Genomic DNA, 24,118 nt, shown 5'->3' with positions numbered 1-24,118 from the left:
ACAAAGCTTATAACTTCATTCCTGTTTAGCTAAAGTAACTGATTATTTTTTTCTTTCTTAAGCCACAAACATAAATTATTCTTAAAATTGCAGAATGTCTGCATTGCTTTAACAAGTTTAATCAAATGATTATTGTTATTTACAAATGGACTTCCTTCCTTTTTTAATTATAGTGTATTTCTGACATTTCCTTGACTATTTTTTATATGTTTCTGTTTTACATTATGGGATTTTGTATATTTTACATTCTATGTGCTACTGAGGTTAAGAAGGTGGTTGCCATGGTCTCCTTTGATATTAACACTATATACTTTTCATTTTCAGCGTGCTTTATCTCTTTCCCTAAATGGGTCACTCTAGAACACAGAAAACACCTCACTTTAGATTGTGATCTGCTGACTTCCCAAACTCACAATGGCTATAAAAGTGGGCAGAGCTGTCAGAATCAAAGAGCATTTGAGTGGTTTTAGAGAGCTGGAGATGTACCTCTGAACTAATCTGTAGTCAGCCATGAGATTGGGCAATTTAAAAAATGCTTCTGAAGTGAATGTGGATGAGATTTCCCAACTGATCTGATTAGCCTGGGTAGGAGTGCAGAAAAATGCAACATGTTGTTAAAGACTTCTCTTGAATCTTCAAGACTTCTTGAGAAATACCACTTCCTTTTTTCCCTCATTCTTTAAAAAATTTTTTTCCAAAGGAAATAAAACATTCTCAAGATATTTATGTAATTAACGTCCATTCAAAATCTTATTCTCTATGCTTATATGTTTGGTATATTTTCCATCTGAGTTGGAAAACTCATTGAAGAGTCAAACCATTGTCCTATGATACCAATTATTAATGGTCTGGATGCATTCAGGGCTACATATGGGGTAAACATACTTTCCAGGTATTCTGCTGTCAGGAAATATTAGGGCTGCAATCAGTAAAGATAATTATTTCTATCTGCTTATTTCCAAAGAAACATTTGTACTTAGATGAAAATTTAAAGAACATAAAATAGCAATTTACTTTATTTGTAGATTATCAATAGGCTAATTTATTCATATATTCACTAACAAATACTTATCATATCTAATCTCCTCTCTCTGGTAAAAACCAATCCCAAATTCCAATTTCCCATAGGCCAATACCACTTTTAAGTTAAAACATGAGCTCATGGTCATCTCAGATAGATACCCCTCTCAATTTCTAAAATATTATCACTGGCACATCACCTTTCTGGCTCCCTGAGATGAACAATCTGGTCATACATCGTGATGCCCCCTCTCTCCCACTGCCACTCTTAGGTCCCCCACAAAATGGGTCACTGCTCTATACTCTGACTTCAGAGAGTCCCATCCATCACGAACATGGAAACACGTTATTATTTTTTCTTTTTTTCCCCTTAAGGTTTTTTTGAGAAGTTTGGTAACAAATTAGACATATGGAAGTTATAGAAGGGGTACTGGAAAGCTAGGCCACGCCTCGCCAGGAGGTGCAGGGCTGAGGGAGCACAAGTCAGCGTACTGGGGGTGGGAATGGGAAGGTGGGGAGAAAAGTTCAAGCACTCCAAATCCCCCTAAGTGGGTGTCCAGGAAGATGGGCTCCCCAGATAACTGTGCTTTCTCCTTCACCGGACCTTGGGTGGTACAGTTTTGGTTTGATTACATATTTCTTAAGATTTTCATTTTTTAATTTATCTAGTGGCTTTTAAGGTATACCTAATTGGAAAAGGAAACCCTCCTAAACTGTTGGTGGGAATGTAAGTTGGTGCAGCCACTATGGAAAACAGTATCAAGAGTCCTTTAAAAACTGAAAATAGAGTTGCCACATGATCCAGCTCCTGGGCATATATCCAGAGAAAATCCTAATTTGAAAATATACATGCACCCCAGTGTTCACAGCAGCACTATTTACAATAGCCAAGACATGGAAGCAACCTGAATGTCCACTGACAGATCACTGGATCAAGAAGATGTGGTATATATATTCAGTGGAATATTACTCAGTCATAAAAAGAATGAAATAATGTCATTTGCAGCAACCTTGAGATGATCATACGAAGTGAAGTAAGTCAGACAGAGAAAGAAAAATATCATATATCACTGACATATGAAATCTTTAAAATGATACAAATGAACTTATGTACAAAGCAAACAGACTCACAGACAGAAAACAAACTAATGGTTACCAGGTAGGAAGGGTGGAGAGAGGAATAAATTAGGAATTTGGACTTAGCATATACAAACTACTGTATGTAAAATAGATAAACAACAAAGTCCTACTGATAACACAGGGAACTATATTTAATATCTTGTAATAAACTATAATGGAAAAGAAAAAAGATATACCTTATTGAATTATTATTACTTATGATTCCTTTAGGGATTATACTGTATAGCCTTAGTTTTTCACTGTCTACTTAGAGCAAACATTGTTATCATCTCATGCTAAATTTAAGAACTTGCGAGTATATAGGTCCATGTATCCCTTTCTCTCATAATTTATCCAGTACTTGTTATGTGCATTATATCTCTCTCTATATATGTTATAATAAAATGTTATAATTTTTGTTTTAAACAGTCATATACATCTTAAAGAAAGAGGAAAACTAGTCTTTCAGATTTGTCCGTATATTTTCCATTTCCATTGTTCTTCATTGCTTCCTGAAGTTCTAAGTTTTCATCTGATATCACCTCCTTTTGGCCTGGTAACTTTCTTCTAGCATTTCTTCTAGTGCAGATCTGATGGTGATGAATTCTTGGTTTTCTTTTATCTGAACATGTCTTTGGTAAGTCTTCATTATAAGAAAAAGATATTTTCACTGAATACAGATTCTGAGTTGACAGTATTTTTTTTTTCAGCACTCTAATGTTTCACTACCTTCTGTTTCTGATGAGGAAACCAACGGTCATTTGAATTGCTGTTTGCTTATATGTAATGTATCTTTTCTTCCCCCTCTTGCTGCTTTCAAGATCTTTTTATCATTGGATTTCAGTGGTTTGTATATGACATGCTTAGGGGCTGTTTTCTTGATATTCATCTTGCTTGAGGTTCATTGTAACTTTATGTCTTTGAGTAAATTTCAGGAATTACTCCTCAAATATTTTTGCTGCCTCATTCCTTCTCTTCTCTCTTTCTGCAACTCCTATTATTAAAACTTTAAATATTTTCCTAAAAGTCCACAAGGCTTGGGTCATTTTTTTCTACCCTCTTTCTCCCTGTTCTTCATATTGGATAATTTCTACAGACCTACCATCAACTTCACTGATTTTTCCTTCTATCAGCGCCAACCTACTCTTAAGTACCTCAGTGAAATTTTACTTTAAAAATTATATCTTTTCAGTATTAGAATTTCCATTTAATTTTTAATAGTTTCTACTTCCCTGCAGATATTTCATCTCATCATTTATTAAAATCACATTTTCCTACATCCTTCAGCATTGTTATAATAGCTGCTTTAAAATCCTTGTGTACTAAGTCCAACATCTTAGTCATGCAGAGTTTGGTCTCAATTGTCTCTTCTCTACAATGTGGAGATTTTTTTTTCTGTTTTATTTATATATTGAGTAATTTGCTATTTTATCTAGACACTATGAATAATACTTTGTAGAGACTCTACATTCTGTTATGCACTTCCTAAGAGTATTGATTTTGTTTGGTTTAGTGTGCAGTGAATGTGGCTAAATTCAAACTGCATACTTTGTCTCCTTTGCAATAGCAGCTGAAAGTTCAGTTCTTTTAGCTTTAGCTAGGCTGCTAATGTGCCCCACACATTAATGATTCAGAGTTTAGCCAAAGATTTAGGTAGAGTTTGTACATTGTATTTAGGATTCCTCCTTCTCTGGCTCTCTCCTTTTCAGATTTCTCTCTTGACATTTTAATTGCTATGGTTGCGTCAACCTATGCTCCAGTTGTTCAAGTCAGTAAGATAAGATTTTCCATCTGAGTTTTAACTGCACCTCCCTTTCCCCATCATGCATGACATAGACTGAGGCCTGCTCTTAGGGAAAAGCAGGTAAAGGGGAAACTCACCTAGTACCTTTCCTTTCTTCCAGGTATGACTCCCCTCCAGTATCTGCCTACTTCTGGTCATTCACTAGGGCCTTCAAATAATTATTTTTATACTTAGTCCAGTGTTTGTAGTTACTATTTGCAGGAGAGTTAGCATGATAAGAATGGTTGGCCATTATCAAAAGTAGAAACCTTGGTGTGGTTTTTGGAGGTGCTTTGAACTGCCTGGAAATTCTGAATTGGGGAAGTGAGGCATCATCAGAGAGGAGAACTTTCCTGCCCTGGCCTTTAGGGTGCTTCCCTGGGTAAGTTTCCATCCCAAGTTCAGGCAGATCCAGTTGCCCAACACCATTTACTGAAAAGACTGTCCTTTCCCCTTTGAATGGGCTTAACACCCTTGTCAAAAATCATCTGATTATATACGTGTAAGGTTTATTTTGGGATTCTCAGTTCTATTCTATTGCTCTGTGTGTCTATGCCAGTACTACACTGCTTTGATTATTGTAGCTCTGCAGTAAGTTCTGAGATCAAAAAGTGTAAGACTTCCAACTTTATTCTTTTTAAAGACTGTTTTGGCTATTTGGGGTCTCTTGAGATTTCATATGAATTTTAGGGTAAATTTTTCTATTTCTGCAAAAATTGTCCTTGAGATTTTGACAGAGATTGCACTGACTTTATAGATTGTTTGGGGTAGTAATGACATCTTAACAGCTTTCAACCCATGAATATGAGATTTCTCTTCTTTTATACGTGCCTTCTTCAATTTCTTTCAGCAGTGTTGTAGTTTTTAGTGTACAAGTCTTTTGCCTTCTTGGTTAAGTTTATTCCCAAGTATTTTAGCCTTTTTGACAGTACTATAAATGAGATTCTTTTCTTAATTTCCTTTTTGAATTGTTCATTGTTAGTGTATAAAAACACAACCAATTTTTGTGTGTTGATGTTGTACCTTGCAACTTTGCTTAATTTTAACTTTATTTTTAAAACTAATTTTATTCCGATGATATATTCAATGAATGTAATGTGAAAAATATAAAAAAGCACAAACAAATTAAAAAAACCCATAATCCCACTGCTAGCCATATATTATGTTCTTTCATTTTCTCCCTCTTTTGTTTTCATAATCAGTCTTTTACTATTAATATTTTTAATCCTACTTTGCTACTTAGGAGTGTATAATAAAGTTGAGTTATTCTAATAAAAACACATGTTCACAAAAGGTCACTGCCTGTTTCCATGTCTTCTCCGCTCAAACTCTGCAACTCCAACTCTGATTTTATCAATATTTAAAGGCCTCATTTACAAACTGTAAGATGGTTTTTATACAGTTTTAAACCCCTTGGTTATTGAGTCTGAGACAAAAGCAGAAAAGGCCATATCTTTCTACAGACTTGTCCTCACCCAGGAAAGGAACTAAGAGTCTTTCTAGTCTTAAAGCACCATTCAGACAAATAATAAAAGAAACAATGTGTGTCTGGGTAGGGTGATATTATCCTGAATATATACATTACTCTGATACTTGAGGTAGACAAACTTTGTTCTTTAACTTTGGATAATTGGTTGAAGATTGAAGCTTTGCAATTTTAGTATACTGGATAAAATAATATTACCAAGAATATTACACTTAGCTCCAATTTTCTTGCAGTTTTGTGTAAGGAGTATACAAAGATGGCCACAGGATGCCAAATGGGAAGGGTATAAACTCTTAGAATGGTTGGTTTACATGATGCTTAAAGAGGTATTCCATATGCATTCATTCATTCCCTCACTAAATATTTACTGAACACATACTGTGTGACAGGTCCACTTCTAGGCACTGGTGACAGACCAGTGAGTAAAACTCAAGCTCATCTGGACCTAAATTTTAGTTATGCAACTATATTATCTTGGCTAATTCATTTAACCATTCTGTTTCACATCTGAAAAGAGGGAGTTAGATTAAATTATTTTCATGGTTTCTTTCAGTTCTAAAAGAAATGATTTTGCAATGCTATGACTCTTACTATTTGGCATACACACTGCCTATTTAATTCTAATACAAGAGTTCATGAGGCTGTCTCCTGCCAACGTGTCAAATCACTGACCTCTTACATTCCCTCCTCCCATCATCTCTTGGCCCACCCTACCCCCATCTGTTCCCTGTTCTCAGCAGCACTGGGGGAGCTATAATTACACATGGATGTCACCAATATGTTGTAACAGCTTTGCTTCCCTGGTATTCTAGCAGGACCAAATGAGTAAAAGCAGCCAGGGCAGCCACATAATTCCTAGACAAGACTATATCCCTTAGTTGTATACCATCTCAGTTTTCCTAGGCTCTCATTTGTTACTCATTAACACTCTTCAGGAGTAGAAGAGAGGCGACTCGCACTTAACTAAAATGAGCCTGTGGTTTCAAGAATGTCTTCCAGAGCAAAAGAAAAAAATAAAAACAATATACTAAATATTAGTTAATCTTATTTTCCTTTACACACACGATTTTAGTTTATTGCTGTAATTAGGGTTTGAGGAGCTACATCTGAGAGGAACAGAAATCCGCCAGCATCCCTATTTATCTCTAAAATGCACCAGATTGTACCACTTGGCATTTCATTTTTTATATCTTTGCTGACTCTTCCATCATAATTTCTCTAGCTTAAAAACAAAACAAAAATATCCCTATCTATTTCAATAGAATAGTGAATTGCCTATAATTCTTAAAGATACAAAGTACTCCCCAAGGTTCAAAATATAAGAACAGTTAAAAAAAGAAAGGCACTCCCTGTCAAAGCTAGCCTTTCACTAAGACAGTCTTTTTTCATCCAATGTAGCAACGATATAGGAAGGATGATAGCTAAACTTAGAACTTGCTGTGAAATATCAATCTGTTCTTAGCAGCGTGAATAATTCAAACACACACACGCAAACACACACACGATGTTTTCATTTATTTCCTTATATCCCATGAAAAGTCCGATAATACTGGAGATTGAAGAGACCTTGTTACCCTACATGAGTCCTGTTAACGCTAATACTTATAGAAGGGGGTTTTGGGCTAAGTAAGTTTGGGAGGCTTCAGTTAAATAAAATGGAAATGTTCCTTTACTGTAGGACAGATCAGGGCCTTTAATATGTTAATATATATTGTCATTCTCCTAGAAGGAAATATTGCAAACACCATTTCCCAAGTGTCTTCACCCATTGACACCTTTATTTGAAGAGTAATTCTGAGAAACACAAATCAAGCACAACACTCATTTTGGAGATGGGGAGACTCTGCCTATGGTGTATGGGACTTGCTCTGAGCTTACAGCTAGAGCTTGAACCTATTTCTCTTGACTCCTAGCCAATGTTTCCTCCTAAAATAAGACAAATAATGATTTTTGAGATCCTAATGTTTTGTCCTCTGTTCTCTCAATACATTTTTAGCATAATATCAGTCGTCTTGGGCACCAGTCACAAGGCAAGAAAGATCTGACACAGCTGCCATCCCGATTACACAAGGCTCTGGATTGGGATCTGTGGACCACTGGTATCTGTGATGCTCCTATAGCACATACTTTAAACCTAGTCTGTTCATTCATTCAGTGTTTTTCAAGTGGAAGTTCAGAAACAAATTCATTTGCCAAACATGAGTACTTAAAAGATTTTCTTTTCTTCCTTTGTCACTGATTGTTGATTTTATTTATTTATTTTTTTAGGTTTTTCTTTTGGTAATTAGGTCTATTTAGTTAATTATTTATTTTAATGGAGGTACTGGGGATTGAACCCAGGACCTCATGCATGCTGAGCATGGGCTCTACCAGTTGAGGTATACCCACCCCCCATGGTTTTTTTTTTTGAGGGGGGAGGTAATTAGGTTTATTTATTTATTGCCTCTGATTGTTAATCTTGTTTAGATATAGTTTTTCTACCTATAAAAAGGGAGGCAGAAATAGAAATCATGAACTTATATACAGTCAAGTTAGTTCTGCCTGGTTAAACTAACATTTTTTATTCTAATAGTAGCTTAATGAATTGAAATACATACATATATTGCAATGAAATGAACATATCTATCCACACAATCAACCTACTACAATAAAAGCCAGGATCTTAACACTTTTGTTCTTGTATTTGGAAAATGAACAGAAACTTGTCTCTACTGAACTTCTGATCACATAGATCCACAAAAACTCTTACACTAGATATCAACCAATGGCCATGAATTCCTAATGTGCCAGGAAATACCTCTGATCCTAGGGACAAAAAAACAGCAAGACCAACCACCGAATTAGAATAAAAAGCACGAGTCCAGAAATTAGACAGAAAAGCTGGGTGTATCCCCGCCTCCCACTGTTTGGGCGCTCAGATGTAGCCAGAAGGTAGCTTTCTATATAAATTAAGTGAGGGAGGAAATTATCTCACTTTTTTATTATGTGGTATTTTTCCTAAATATCCTTATGTTTCTTAAAAAGGAGACATCTTTCCTTTAATGACCCACTAGTTTAAAAAAATGTCTGGCACTGGGGAATTAAGGATAAAGAGACAAGCTCTTAAACTGCGTTGTTTTTTTGCACGCTAATGAAGCTCATAATTTAATTGGAGAAATTATTAGATACAGTCTCTCCTTATAATGGTACAAACCTCAGAGGAAAATGAGTTGCTTATGCATATATTCTCTTTAAGAAATCCTCAAAGATTTAAAAAATATGCCTCAAGTCAGAATGACACTCTGTTGTCCACTTAAAATGTATTTATACCATAAACCTTTATTTTAAGCATCTCCACTGGAGTTAAGTAGCAACGCTTTGTGTTGTTTTTTATTTTTAATTATGGTTACTAAGATTTTCATCTGAATGCTCTTATTTACTGAATTTCATTCTCCTTTTATAAAAAGAGGAAATTAAAATTAAAATTTTTGGATGATAGAATGATTAAATTTAACTTGAAATAAAAAAGACTTGGAGGGATAGAATCACTGACCGCAATTTTATGAAATTTTATTATATGAAAGAGGCAGCACACATCCACTATAGTTTCAGCAGAGGGAATGTGGATTAATATATGGAAGGTAAAAGAAAATATTTATTGCCCTCAATTGAAGGATAGACTTTCTTAAAATAAGCTAGGGTAGCTGGGCATTTCCAAGTTTATCCATTAATGTTTGTGGCTTGTTTCAGTGTTTGATGGTGCCCAGTAAGTGGAAGTAGTTGTATTAAAGATCTATGGGAAAATGTAGGGAAAAATTAGTAGTGAGAACATTCAGTTCCGTTTATTTATTTCTCCCCTCAGAAAATGAGCAACTATCATCATTTTGTTTTAGCAGTAAAACACTTAGATCTAACACAATATGACAAATTAGCCCAATCACACATTATAAAGTTGACAAAAATGAAGTTAAGAAGTTAGCGTTCTCAGATAAACACACTGCAACGTGGTATAATGAAATACAGGTTCCCTCCGCTATCTGAAAGTAGGGTGTTCCTGTGAAACCTTCCGTAAGCTGAAATGTCATAAAGCGAAGAAGCAATTACCTTAGGACACATCTTGCTAACAGATGCACAAAAGAAACTGAGATAGAGCACAGCTTCTCACAGACACAGTTCAAAGTTACAGAGCCTTGGTGCCGAGGTGCGAGGTGCGGAGTGTAGCTCCCGTGGAAGGAGCTGGGCGGGGCCGCTGTCGCTGGGCCGCTCCGGGAGCGCCCCGCCTCTGTACGGGCTTGCTGCACAACCATTGCTAAACACTATTTTTGCGTTTCTCCTTTTTAAATAAATGTAGGTCTTTCGTAAAAGCAAAGTGGGAATACCTGTACTGGGCCATAAGTCATGGAGAGGGTGGCTTCCAGAATATTTCAAGAAGGGTAGAGCCACAAGACTTACTGTTTCACGGTTGCCCCGTTTCAAAGTGGCTCCTTTCGGAATATGCTGGGTCTGCTATATGTACTGAGCTCACTTCAGGCTAGTCTGGCCGCAAGAGCATAATGAAGAGAAAACATGAGGTTTGTAATTAGCAACCTGATTTTGTCACTTTATTATGTGTGGGATATTAAAAAAAAAAGTCATGGAAAGTCTCTGTTTTTTCTCATCTGCAAAATGGGGTTAAACAGTACTTGCCTCACAAGCGCCTTGTGAGGATTAAAGGAAAGAAGGCATCTGAGAAGAACCTCATAACCTGAGTGCTGCACAGACGTGAAGGATGAGTATTTAAATACTTACCGGGCCATCAGAATTAGCTCACTCCGCTCTTTTCTGATTTCCTTCTATTCTTCAGAGTTTTTCTATTATATTACCTTCAAAAATTACCTTACATTACAGTATTCCACAGAGTTCTGTAAACGTTCTCTAAGTGACTACAGTCACCAATAAGGGAAAACACCCTATCGTAACCACATCATCCATTCCCTAAACTTCTACGATCACAAACCTCTTTCTGGAACACCAGAGCAGTATTTTCAAATACTTAACTGGACTCTCTACCCAGATTCCTACTGAAGTCTTTCCTTCCATGAAATCTGATTGGTTGCCATGTCCTGTTGACGTTGTTATGCTCTGATGGCTTTGTGGAATTTGGAGAGCTTTTCTAGACTTTTCATTTAAGCATCACAGCTTGGAGTTACTCGTGACTCTAGGCAGTTAAGCAATGTTACAGCTCTCCTGGTCTTTGCATTTCCTTGTTAACACAGCCACACTGGATCATCCCCTAACCCCACTGCCTTAGAAAGCTTCTCACCTGCACTTAGTTGATATATGAGAACCTATATAATCTTAGATTTCCTATGACATGTGGGGCTCAGAGGCCTTGGAGATGCTGAAGGTTCACAGCGAGAAGATGGAAGTGTACCTCCCAGGATCTGTCTACTCCACCAACTCCCAACTATTTGGAGTTCCTTAACATGCTGTGCTGTATTTAAACATAATTTGGCACCTAGAATATCCATTCTGCACAGGCTGCTCGGCATTCTAAGGCACATATTCAAGGCACCAAGTAAATGTCATCATCATCAAAGCTTTTGCTAGGCTACCCAGACTAAATTAGTATTTCCTGCTCTGTTACCAGGGCACTTTACACAGTCACACAGTACAAGCACCTAACCCAAGCCATCATCACCTTCCATTTACATGTCTGGGCCCCTTCTGGACATCAGCTCCTTAAAGGCACTGACTATTGCCTACTGCATCTCCAAGTATCTACAGCCCAGTGTCTGTTCCAAGGCCGAGGTCAAGTCTTTTTGGGTGACAGAAAGAAGGAAGGTGTTAAAGAAGCAGAATCTGTTAAGCAATAGTGAAGCCCAACTTCAATAATTAGAAGCGATTGGGAAGAATGGACAAATGTCAGGCCGAATGCCTCAAAAGCACCCTGCAGGACGCCTCTCACAGGAGAGGGGAAGGGTAAATATTTTGGTGGATTCGTTCAAATTGCAGCTAGGAGAAAGACTGAGAGAACTTACAGGATAACTGTAAGCCTTTTGTAATTGGCAGAGCACTTCCATATTACATTTTCCCAACGTATTTGAGAAAACTTGAATGACCAACTGCTTTTACACTTTTAAACTTCCCCAAGCGTCCAGGCTTACCCACTATCACATGTTTGCGCACTAACCATTTGAAAGCCTTGCTTCAAGAAAGTGAATTTCAGCCTCATTTTGTCCCCATTAGAACAAATACCAAATATTGAAACAGAGAGGGTTTACAAATCTGATTCCTTCTGAGGGTTAGAGTGCAGGGGACCTCTTCAGCTCCTGTCACCCTGTGAGAATGGTTCTGTCCCTGGACCGCTCCAGGTCCTGGCGTTAGGGTGGGGGCCTGTGGTTCTGAGCTGGGGCAACAGAGAAGAAACCACCTCAATGTGTGTACAAGAGGAGGCTCTGTGCTAGCACCCCCTGGCCCCTTTCTTAAAGGAAAAGGAGGCATAGAGGGTAAATAGTAACTGACAGCTACTGCCTATGAGGAGTTTGGGTAGGCGCTGCAGGGGGTAAGAGATTGAGCAGACACCACTGAGAAAAATCATTGATAATTATGTTTAGGAATATCGTGAAACAGGGCAAGTAATGGAGATGCACATTTGAGTTTCCCAGGCCACTGAAAAAGTTCTTACAATTCTGTCCCAAAGTTCCTGAGGTTGAAAAATAATTTCTACTATCTTATATCTGAAACCAGTACCTTGATACTTTGCTGACAGCATGTCTTACTAATATGTGAGCATATTATCAAAATGTTCACTGGTCTTTCAGGTTTAACAGTTACTATAATAAATCACATGACTTCCCTTGAAACTGTTCACCTCAAAGAAACAATAAATAATGTTGAGCTTATATTCTGTAAAATCTATGCATCTGACAAATACAGTGTTCACTTTTCAAGTGATTTAAATCTAGAAAGCTGAGACAGAAACAAAACACTCAAAAATCAAAACTTCCAATTGTGCAACTAAGAAAACATTTTGGACATTGTATTTAACAGCCTGTGCATTTAACTCTCTGGCTGTATAAAAAGATGTTCAGAACAAACATCTGCTCTTCATTTTTCCTCTCACCCCTCATCTGGGTAGATTTTATTTATGCATTAGACGACCTTTCTGGCCGTTAGAACCATCTTGCTTCAGCAGTTAATTAACACAAGTACCATTATTTAATACAGTTAATGCTACTTGATGCCCTTTAATGTACCTTCCATTAGTAATATTATTGTAGTATTACCCTGTAAATTAAAGTGAGATCAAGACTAAGAGAACCACTCTTTAATTAAGGTACTGGCACACTGCACTTGTCCATTACTCACTAGAGAAAATCACTCTGATGTAATGAAGCAGGACATCCATAAGTCAGAATTAGTCCACGAAGATTATTAGGTTTATTGAACAGTGTAAGTACCATGGAGTCACTGAGATTGCCAACAGCCATGTTTCCCTCTTTTCCTCCATTATCTTATAAATATACAATAAAAGGGAGTAAATGGAAGCAAAATAAGTATGTGGCAAAAGAGGAATAATATTTTTATGATGCAATGATAGTTGCTGTCACCAGCAAAATAGGTATCAGATGTGTCACATGTTAAGAAGAACATAAATGCTACATTAGTTTTATAACAGTCAAAACGTCATTTTTACACTGAATAATAATAGCCCGCATAAAGCATAAAGGCCGTGTACACATGTGCACAGGAAGTAGAGAACTAGAATTTACAATCAGTTCAAACTAAGACTCTACGCTGTTTTTGTTTCACAGCTTAGTATTTCAAGGTGAAAAAAATCTGTAGTATTGTCTACCCACTATTCTATGGAAATTTGCCCATTTCTCCAAATAACTCATACCTACATTATGGTGGAGGTGGGGGTGGAGTGACAGAAAGAAAAGTATCATTATCATGATCAGACATAGACAAGTAAAGTTAAGTTAAATAATGCAATCATTTCATAGATGGTGGTGGGGTGAGGGAAGCAAAGACCTCAGCTACGTTTTGGAATGTTCGTATTTATGCTATTCTTGAAAAGAAATCTTTACCACTTTCTTTTAGAGATCATCCATTAATGTTCAATCTTCCTATAGCTTATTTGTTACATAAGAACAAGACAAACCAGATTTTAACCCAGCCGAACTCTTCAGGAGTGAAATACGTATCAGCTTCTATACGGAAAGGGCTGCGAAACAGGCAACAGCTCAACGGTTCCCTTTAGTGGCTCCATCTTCCTTATGTAACTTAAAAGCTGGAGACACGCCCGAGCCATCAGGCCTTGCTTCTTTAGTCCCTCCCATAAGACTAAAAATACCCCAGCCATCTGGTGCCTAGCACAGTAGATGCCAGCGTCAGTTTTGCCCTGAGGAATCTGGACAGAGTTTGGAGGTGACAGAGTGGGACCTTATGGGAGGGGCTCACCTCTATTGGACCTTTCTCTCCTGCCCAGCTGCTTCGTTACCAGCTTATAGTTGACTGGTGAACAGGAAAAGATAGAGAAGGTGAGTCCCTGAGAAGGGAGGAGGGCTCCTCCAAAAGCCTCAGAACCCCTGAAATGCAGCTGGAGGACACTAGTAGGATGAGGGATAAAAGAACAGTGATCAGTCTGGTGGGTTCTACATTTCTGACGTGCCACCTTTAAGAGACAGTGTGTCCGACCCCAATAGAGAGTGCACAGAAATGCCTTCAGCTTTAAAGTGTACTTTCACACCCTCTTAAATAATCAGAGGAAACAAAAATGAATACCCAGTGGCAGAAATAAGCCCCAGCAATGGCTATTTCCCAACCAAAAAGCATCACAAGAGTGCCTTCTTTATAAGTGGAAAATGATAGTTTTAGGGGAAGTTGGGCTACCGGGGAAGTTCTGGCTTACAGGTTTCCCAAACTGTAAGAAAACTGACTAGGTGATTCTACCTAACATGTAGATTACACCAGGATACAAATTCAAATCTCAGCTTATTAATTTTGATACCTATTCTTGAAGATTAAAAAGAATACTTGTTACTTTGTTCTGGTACGCTATTGTTAATAATACCAGCGTCAACTGTTCCTATATATTGTATGTTCCCAAGAATAAGATACTGGAAACTGATCTTCTGTTGCTAAAATATTCATGAGTATAATGGCTGCATTTTACTGTAAATGGCAAACTCATATTTAAGGTCATAGCTCCATATCACCTGCTCGCCACACCCTGCTAACACACAAACCCTCGAACCCACAAGCTTAATATCGTACCAGTGCTTATTTCTCTCAGAAATATGATTTTGCTTTCAAGATATCCTCATCAAACATTGTCAAACCATGGTTAAAAGTTTTTAAAGAAGCTTCACAGCTAAAGACTCTTGACTGTTCCATGAGAAACATGAAGCTAGAACAGAGCTGAGAATAGGTGGCCATATTCTCCCTACGTACGAGTTCAATAAGGTAAAATTCCGAAGCGCGTACCACCACACTGAGGTCATTCCCAGCACTCCAGGTGCCCTCTGTGGCCGTTACTGAACAGCAGGGACCGCTTCTTCCTTCTAGTGCACAGATGCAACAGCAGTATTATTAAAGAAGGGTTTGAGACAACTCTCCGAAAGCCCAGGGCGTCTCAACACTCCTCCAGCCTCTGAGGTCTAGGTTGCCCTAAGGGATGCCGGAAGCCAGTAAGCTTAATGAATCCTGCCTTATCTGTTTAGCTTTTACAATTAATTAAACCTACGTGATGTATGCGCTGTTTATATTCTTATCCTCGTGTATTTCGATTTAGCTCTCCTGGCACTATTTAGCATGACTGTTGCCTTGCTGTCCTTTGTTCTTCCATTGTACCCTATACTCCACTCTTACCTTTAGTTTTCCCAGCTCATTATCTCATGCTTCAACTCCCACCAGCTGGCTATTCTGATAGCATGCCACACCTAAAAATCTGGTGTGAAAATCTCTCTGTTGGTGGTCCTGCTTCTCATTATTCATCTTTTTCATTTAAACATCTTCAAAATCCTTGGAAACTTGCTCAATTGTGTCTCTGGTGTATTATCAAAACAAAGATATGCCTGACTGTGACCATTAATGTGTTTAAACTCTCCTCCATGTGTAATTGAACCACAAAATGAAGGCAGCCCGACTCAGGTTCATATTTCAAATGACAGTATATCCTTTTAAGACAATAATAGTCAAAAACCTGAAAAGTAGAGCTTACCCCTATTTAATAAATGCATTGTGTTTCCCAAATGCTTTTGGTTCTGATTTAATAAATGTAAAGAAATGTAACTTTCATTTACAGAACTTTTTTGTGCAACATAACAAAACATAAACACATCATGCTGAAACTCTCTCTTGCATCCAAAAACAACAGTAAGATGTATTTCTTGTGTTTCAGTCCCTTTTATAGAGCAGCTTATTTTGTCTCCCCTGGCTTCACTGTCTTAAAGACTTAAACCACTCCCCAGCCAAGGGAGTTCCTTGGTCTCAAGTAAGACACTAAGATGTTTTTTGTTGTTGTTGTTGTTGTTTGGGTTTTTTTTTGCTTTGGTTTAAATTCCAAGAAATCCTGCCAGGCCAGGTTCATTGACAGCAAGTCTGGGATCACAAATTACTGATGAATTAGAAGGGTCTCAAATGCCTCAGGACCGACCTCTTGGCTGGTGTTCCTGAGAAAAAGGTTGCAGGGGAAAGTGACAGATGTCACTCTACAGCTATGGGACCAACACACTGGCCTTTTCTTTGAACACACCCATCCTCATTCAAGCCAGACAGTTGTTTTCTTACCTTCCATGCACCTTTATGTCTGAGATCGCGTAAAAGTAGCGTGCCAGGTGTAGCTCATCTACAAATATTTCCCCGACCGCTGGTCTCAAAAGCCTTATCCTCAGGTCTGTGACTGTAAAGAAATCTCTGAGTTTCTTGGTTGTATCCAGCTGTCCGTAGAGGGAAGCCATATTGCGTAGCCAAGGTCCCGCAAAAAATGCAAACCTGTCTTTGATCTCAAAGTGGATTATTTTGCTATTTGTCATATACCCCGTGGAGTACTCTTCGGTGCAAATGATTTCTAAGACCGTATGCTGTGATAAATCCTTCACGGATTTAGGATCCATGTGAAAAGCATCTAAGCAGTCTGTGGCATAATACTGATAGGGCTGCCATGTTCGTCCATAGTCAAGAGATTTCTCCAGGATCATTTGGTCTGGACGCCCCGACTCAAAGGTAATAACTATGTTGTCTGTGAGCTCAATAGTTTTGCTCCAAGACAGAGTGATGTTAACCTGGAGAGGCTTGGGGTACTCCTTCCAAGTAGCAGACTGCCAAAATGTGGAGGGATGTCTTCCTTCAAAATCAAACATCAGCTCAGGTGGATGTGCCAGCTCTGGGGTGCTTGCATCACACTCATTATTGCACATGTAGGGGTTGCCCTATGGAAGAAGAACAGAAGAGGGTGCATCAAAACACCGGTTTGACACAGGTCTTGCCATATTGCTGTTGCTGAGTAGGAGGCTAGGAGAGAGAAAAAAGAAAACCTGTTTGCAGTAATCATTTTTATTTGCCCTAACTGGATTCTCCTCTTTAATAGCTTAAAAAAATTTTTTAAAAAAAAGAGGCAATATGGTAATTTTCTTGTCTAGTTTCCTTCCTTGGTCTTTAAGAAATGAAAACAGTTTATTTATCCCATATGTGTTAGACCCATAATGTGATCCCAGAAGCACAGAGACACCGAGCAACTGTCTAACAGCTCAATCCCTCCGCGTCCTCTTAGAAAAATGCTATAGAGAAGCAAGGAAATTCCTCCATGCCTCAAGGACGTTCCTCAAGAGCACAGTATTTCAAAAAGCCATTTTTCAGGCAAAGCTTTAGAATTAGCAGTGAACCGTGGATACCTGTGTCCTGTTTGGGAAACAGTGCTCCCATACAACATTCAGCTTCTTTTTGCTTCACCTCAAATCCATCATGCTTAACTGCGTCCCTGCTTCATAAGGCCTGTTTTTAAAGCATTTACTTTGTTCACCACAAATCATTAAAATGTGGTACGCTGCAGGCCCCGGGGCTTGGTCCAAACATCTGCCATCCCATTAGCTGGAGGCAAGGGGACTGCTTAGGAAGGACTCGTGCGGGGTGTGCTCCAGCTCATCAGGACAGGAAAGGCCATCAGAAGCCACTGGCTGTGTTACTCTGGGCCGGCCCCCTGTCGGCTCTCCCTTGATGTTGGCTGTCATTATTATTACTTTCCCTCTCACAAAGGCTAATTCCTTCACATTCCACTTAGACAAGAAGGTGGACGTGTCTCCTTGTCATATCAAATTACAACACCGCTTCTGCGAAACTAAATGGCACTCTCAGGTTTCATCTGCAGACTGCTTCCATGGCAAAATAATCAGCTCCTCAACTCTGGTTTATTTTGTGTTTAAGAAAATAAATGGCATCACTGGGAGTCAGCTCGTCAGGCATTTGTCTGTCATCCTGCACTGGGGACTTAGAGGCACGGGGGGGTGGGGGGGCGAAAGAATCGATCCTCCAACACTGTCCTTGGGCTTTTCTCCTGTAATTGCGATTGGATGGTTTTTTTGTTTTGTTTTGTTTTGTTTCCTTTTTCATGAACTGAGAGCTTTCCATCATACCTGCAGGATGCATGAGCTGGGTCTCAAACAATGAATTTACACTTCAGACATCGACGCTCAGTTACTGGCTGACTCCTGAGAAATGTGAGACGAACACTGGAGAATGGCTTCGGCCTCCCTAGAGGGGGCTTTCTCCTACCTAGTCAGCTACTGCTTCTGCTCTCTCTTTCCCGTTAATGCAGCTGAATCCTAAAACTGGCAACAGGTTTGGGGGACTCAGGGTAATTGAGATGGGGCAGGAGAAAGGAGAGAAGGTACATTATCTGAGGAACAGAACTGTTTTAAATATACATCCAAGGCATCAGTGATAATGAAAATGTTTCTGCACTTCTGTCTCGAATTTCAATTCCCTGTTCCTGATCCCAGCGTCTGTGGCACTATTTATAGTATCCCCTTCAAAATGAGCCAAAGGGGGGGAAATAAGTTTCTGTTCCAGGTGGAATAAATCACCAAATTTATTATTATTTAAACTTTCTTAAGCATACCAGAGAGCCAAATGCATAGCTCTGAAAACTGGCAAAGGCTTTTTACGGAGGGCTATAAATATTGTGGAATCTGTCAGGGTTTATAAATTCTAAATACATGGAAATGCACATTTTACTGGAAAGGGTCAGATTTACACAAATCACACCTTCATTTGAAATTTACTGAAAGAAAATATGGTCACTTCAAAATCTGTCAGCATGTAGCCATCTGCACAATCATTAGCTTGGATGCTACCACCTTTCTCCTGACAAAAGTGTCTTCGTATGAGGTCAAGGGTATGGAAATACAAGAAATCAACTCTGTGGGATACTCCAAAGTGAGTTGTCAGACATTTGTATTAAGTCTTGTTGAAAGACAGCATTTCTTTGACTTCTACATAAATACACAGAGCTTCTCAGACAGGGACAGGGTGCTGAGACAAAGAAGGAGGCATAGTCGGCGGATTCTGGGTATGGGTCGATGCTAGCAAACCTGTCTTAGAAAATATGCTTGAAGATATCTATTCTCAAAGCATTCATTCCTATATGTGATGAAGGGTGTTGACAATAACCAGCATTTATTTAGCACTTACCACAGGTCAGTTCCTTTACATAAACTATCCTGGGCAATCCTTTTCATCCCTTCCTTACAGAAGAGGAGGTGAGGCATAGAGGGGTGGGTGTTAAGTAGCTTGCCCAAGGTCAGATAACAGAGTCAGTAAGAGGCGGAGTCAGAACCTGCTTCTCTGGCACCTGATCTGGCCCATTCAACTCCCAAGTCTATGGAGTTCCCTATGATGCAGCCCAGTCTTAGCAACAAGAGTGGGTAGAAAGGAAGGACCCAAGACCAGATGAGTTTGGAAAACACAGTCCAAGGTCTTCTTGCCTTGGAGAGCTCTAATGAGCCTTATCTCACATCTGAGATGCCTTGAATTAACAGCCCTCCTTAGCTTCATGTACTACCTAGTTTCAGAAACTTATTTGACCACTGAACCCCTTTTGGTTTTAGTAACCCCTATTTATCTACCATACAAGTAGAGTCCTGGAGAGCATCCTTCTAGATCCCCTGCTTTGTGTGACTCTTAGAATTGTAAACATGTGAGTGCCAAACAGCAGGGCACAACCCATAGTTTTAGTCCTTTAATGAAGACATGGCCACGTTCAGCACTCAATCTCTGCTTTTGTTCCAGAGGGATACCCTTCCACTTGGGCTGAGAGGACAGCCAGCCCACAACAAATGCTTATACTTAAACCAAATTGTCAGCCATCAAAATGCATGCCAGGAAAAGGGGAAATTTTCATTTCTTTGCACCAATCTGGTGCTTTAGGCACCTGAAAAATGAGAGAAAAGCTTCATGTATTTGATAATTGTTTATTGATTGCCTACTATATTACTATATTTAAGGCACTTGTCTTGGCTCTCAAGATACAACAGTAAACAAATCCAAGTCCTTGCTTTTAGCAGAGTCTCCATCTTAGTTCGGGAAGATGTACTAAAGAAACAGATATATAATGACTTATAATCTTACATAATCTTAAATTCTATATGGAAAAATAAAACCAATTAAAGGGGAGAATGGTATTGGAGACAGGATACGGATTGTAATTTTATATTGAGAGGTCGGAGAAAGTCTCTCCTTGATAACATGACATTTGAGCAGATTAAGAACAATTCCCAATTTACACAGGAGATAATCAGAGGTTGACCAAAATGGCAGTTTCATCCTTCATCTGACTCTACTCCTAGTGATAATTTCAGCAGCATAACCATTTATTGAAATTGATGGATAAACAAATCTTTTCAAATGAGAATCTATAGCAAATGATTGTAGACACAAACCAAACAAACAAACAAACAAACTAAACTTGAACTGTTCTTGTTTCATAGCATCCATGCTCTTTTAGGAGATTCATGATTTGATGGCCATATAACTTACTGAGAGATAATGACATTGAGAGAAAATTAGCAGAGAAAAAAAAAATTCTTTCTGGTCCACTGAGAAGGAACCCTGCATGTTAGGTGAGAAAGACAAAGAAAGCAAAAGAAGCAAGCCAAAGAAGCTGAAAATCTTACCATTCTAGAAACTCAGGAGGGGAGATCACATGCTAAAATACTTAGTGTAAGTATTTCACGTGGGTGTGATCTATAGTACTGTTGTTAAAGAGAATTATCAGTATGAAAACAATTGCTCTTAAAGGGATTAGATTAATTAAAATTTCAACTACTTCTACCACATCCTAATCCTCTCTAATACCATCAACAATAAAATTCATATAAGAAAAATAACCTCTCCCTACTTGTGAAAGCAAAGAACGCTTCTTGCTGCTGAATCTGACAGAAAAAGGCATTAGCAAGTGTAAGTAATTATTTTGTGGCCAGCAGGCAGCCTTAAATAGATCTTAATTTAAGTCCTACAAGCAACAGACCTTTAGCTGATTGTCTATGGACAAAGCAGAAAATGTTTATGATTGTGCTGATACTATTTACACCATTAAGAGATGCCTAAATAATTAAACAGATATTGCTGCTAAATACATTTATAATAATTAGAAGAAGATTGGGATGCCTAATTTTATTTAAAAATAATGTTAATATTTTACCTCTGGGAGAATTGAAGTTAGTTATTAATTAGCACTTTGTACCAAAGTGGAATGTTGTTATTCTTCTTTTAATGTGCTTTCAGAACTTAGAGAGATAATTAAAATTTTAGACGTGATTTTATTGATTCTATTGATGGAAGAGCCTTCCTTATGGTGATACTTTGAAAAGAACATCCTTTTCACCTAAGATCTGCTAGACCCTTCAGAGTTAAAAAAGAAAATCCTACATAAGCAGTATTTAATGTCACACTTGTGTTTCCTCCCATTTTGAACTTGCCTTTCCAAGCTTCACCCATTGGCAAACTATTGGGAATGACAGTTGGAGCTGCAGGGAATTCTCACAGGAGATTTGTTACTGAGCTGTAAACTACATGCCAAGCAGACATGTACTTACAAGCGGCTGTGAGAAGCATTTGGGTTAACACTTCCACAGATTGTGAAAAACACTGAGACAGAGCTGCCTCGCACCCATCTGCATCTGGCTCGTCCTTGCTTGTTTCATCGGTAAGTGACAGTAAAGAAAGGACACGAAGGCAAGGGGACCAGAAACTGCATCCTGGGACAGCACTCCCAGCCTGCTCCCACTGTGACTTTGAAGTAGACATCGCTATGGCTTTGCCGATGCAAGGCTTTCAAAGGGATAAGAAGCTGATAGCGCAGCCCACTGCTCGTCTGAGAGAGATGACCATGAGTTCCAGGCTGTAGCTGCTAGGCGGGGCTGTCCCCTTCAGGAGATTGCTTCCTTTTCTCCTCCTTCAACACAGCTCCTTCGGAGCCAACCAAGCAGAGAGCTCCTGGGAGCCTGGTGACTGACCTCTCAATACCAGAGGGATAACTTTGGGTTGGAGGGACTCCCACTCCCAGCTCCTTCTTAGAACTTCTTGGTCACGTCTCCTTGCCCCAAGTCCTTCTGCTTCTGGATTCTTGCTTGGCTACAATACAGGGGAAGGTCCCCTCCTTCAAGACTTTTCTGAAGAATTCAGACAACCCCAAGTGTGGAAGCCGACGTTTAATCAGTCATGCCGAGGTGCCCCCTTCAGGCCTTATGGCTTTGTTACTGACATTCGGGAGAACAGGGAGAAATCAGAACTAGAGGTAAGTACAACCCAAGACACTGGACATCCTTTCCAGAAATCTGAGAGATAAATGTCAGCGCCACCAGCACTGACAGGCCTTGCTGACCACCACTATGGGGACAGACTCTCCGTGTCCTCAGATGAGAAAGGCCCACAGGGCAGTGTGTTTCCAGCTGTCCACTGTCCCTTTGGACATAAAGGGCAGCAATCTCTTCAGATGGCAGTGCCATCTCACTTTGTAACCTGCCCTATTAACTGGCACCTTGGGTCTTAAGGTGGGGCATGTACATAATAACAGTATAGCCTGAAGATTATGGAACTGTCCCAACTGAAATATCCTGAAACTGCTGTTACAAAAGCACCTGTGTATTTGTCGAGAGAATGCATCCCAAATTTTAGTTTGGGAAGTATGGCCACTCTAAGCATGACAGAGGAAAAAGAATTTTGTTTTTGTAACTCTGAAGTTAAAAACCGACTACTCCATTTTCTAAAGGAGCCCCTTGCTCATCACAAAGATGCCTCCCTGCTTGTTCCCATCTGCTCGCTGACAATACTAACCGCGTGTGGACTTTTTTTACTCAGGAATAAAGACAGGAGGGCTTAACCTTTCTACAACAAGAATGCAGGAAGCCGCATCACAGATTACGGGCCATAACAGACACGTGTGTAAACCCCCACAGAGGGTTATGGTTAGGATTTTCAAACTGGTGAAGGCCGCAGAGGTCAAGAAGACCAAGTTTCTAGGAAGGAGCCAATAAAATTCTCAGGCCACAAGCCACTAAAATGGATTCCTATACAGCAACCTAAGTCATTATTTTGCACGAACTGAAGAAGAAATATTCACAGAATCGAGTGGGTTCAAAAGTGACTACCTACATAAAAACACCACAGTGAGCTGACACTACCGTAACTGGTAGAGCAATTGCTTTTTAAATTTTGTTTTCTTAAAAAATATCATTTAAAAATCTTTGGCACAAAAAAAATTTTTTTTTTAATCTTTGGTACAGTCTTTTATCTTACAGGCTCAAAATAGGCCAGAACACAGACAGTTAAATGTTAATAACACAAAGCTGAAGTAGGGGCCATCAGCAGTTTAAGCAACTCGAAAGAAATAAAGTGAGCCAAGTACCAGGCAGGTGGGAATACTGAGTCCTGACACCACCTTGCATTGTGAGAATTAGACTGGGCATTTCTAATTCTGAAAGATCTGACTTGATTCTCAAAACTGATTCCTTTCTCCCTCACACGAGAGAGCAAGTCTAAGATCCGCTTGAAGTCCATCTTCTGAAAACCACCAGAGAGTATGGGGAGACCAAAGCAGCCTCTGTTGAAGGGATCACTTCACCATGAGAGGCACAAAGAGATCTTCCTCAAGTGACACTCAAAGGTGATTGGTTTTTGGTGAGTCTGTTCTGATTTCCCATACTCATTTCTTCCAAACTCCTCTCATCCTAGTTCCCTAGCTGTTTACTAGGTACCATTGCTATTTTCAAAACATTGTGAAAAACACAGAAATAATACATCTAAATGTTCACCATTTAGTAATGAAGGTTAGATCTACACAAGCAACAATCACATGTTTCTCAAATCGGTTCCTCATGGTCTTAGAGCATCAGGTGTCCTTGAGGGTAAACAGAGTCACTAACAACCCTGTGCAACTTCCTGGGGTTTCACCTCTTGGTACATAATTAAATATATTTTTATATTAAAAACAAATAAACATTTTATGGAGTAAAATGCAAAAAAAAAAAAAAAAAAACAACACTGTGGAACATTTTTAGAAGAAAAAAACCCCACAGAGACATTTCATGCTGGGGGCAGATTTGGAGGTAGGTGTCAAAACCCCCTGAACAAGAGTGTGAAGGAGGAGGAGTCTGGGGGGCTCGACTGGGTGGTAACTTACTCCTTTCCACCACCTTTCCTGCATATGACACTTCGTCCAAACCATCCAGGAGTGGCTGCAGCACCACTGG

General features: G+C 39.1%; 1 protein-coding gene across 7 annotated transcripts in view; it reads right to left on the bottom strand.

Annotated features, from left to right (window-relative positions):
• NTNG1 (netrin G1) overlaps positions 1-24,118 on the bottom strand; it is a 300,041-nt gene that overhangs the window by 121,182 nt on the left and 154,741 nt on the right. For all 7 annotated transcript variants that reach the window (XM_074370072.1, XM_074370071.1, XM_074370076.1 and 4 more), the window contains exon 3: positions 16,164-16,804. In XM_074370072.1, the coding sequence (XP_074226173.1) occupies positions 16,164-16,804 (641 nt within the window). The remainder of the gene's footprint in view (positions 1-16,163; positions 16,805-24,118) is intronic.

The sequence above is a fragment of the Camelus bactrianus genome, chromosome 9, assembly GCF_048773025.1.
Source record: "Camelus bactrianus isolate YW-2024 breed Bactrian camel chromosome 9, ASM4877302v1, whole genome shotgun sequence".
Classification (NCBI taxonomy): domain Eukaryota; kingdom Metazoa; phylum Chordata; class Mammalia; order Artiodactyla; family Camelidae; genus Camelus; species Camelus bactrianus.
Note: the sequence above shows the minus strand (reverse complement) of the source record. Positions and strands in the feature narration are given on the sequence as shown.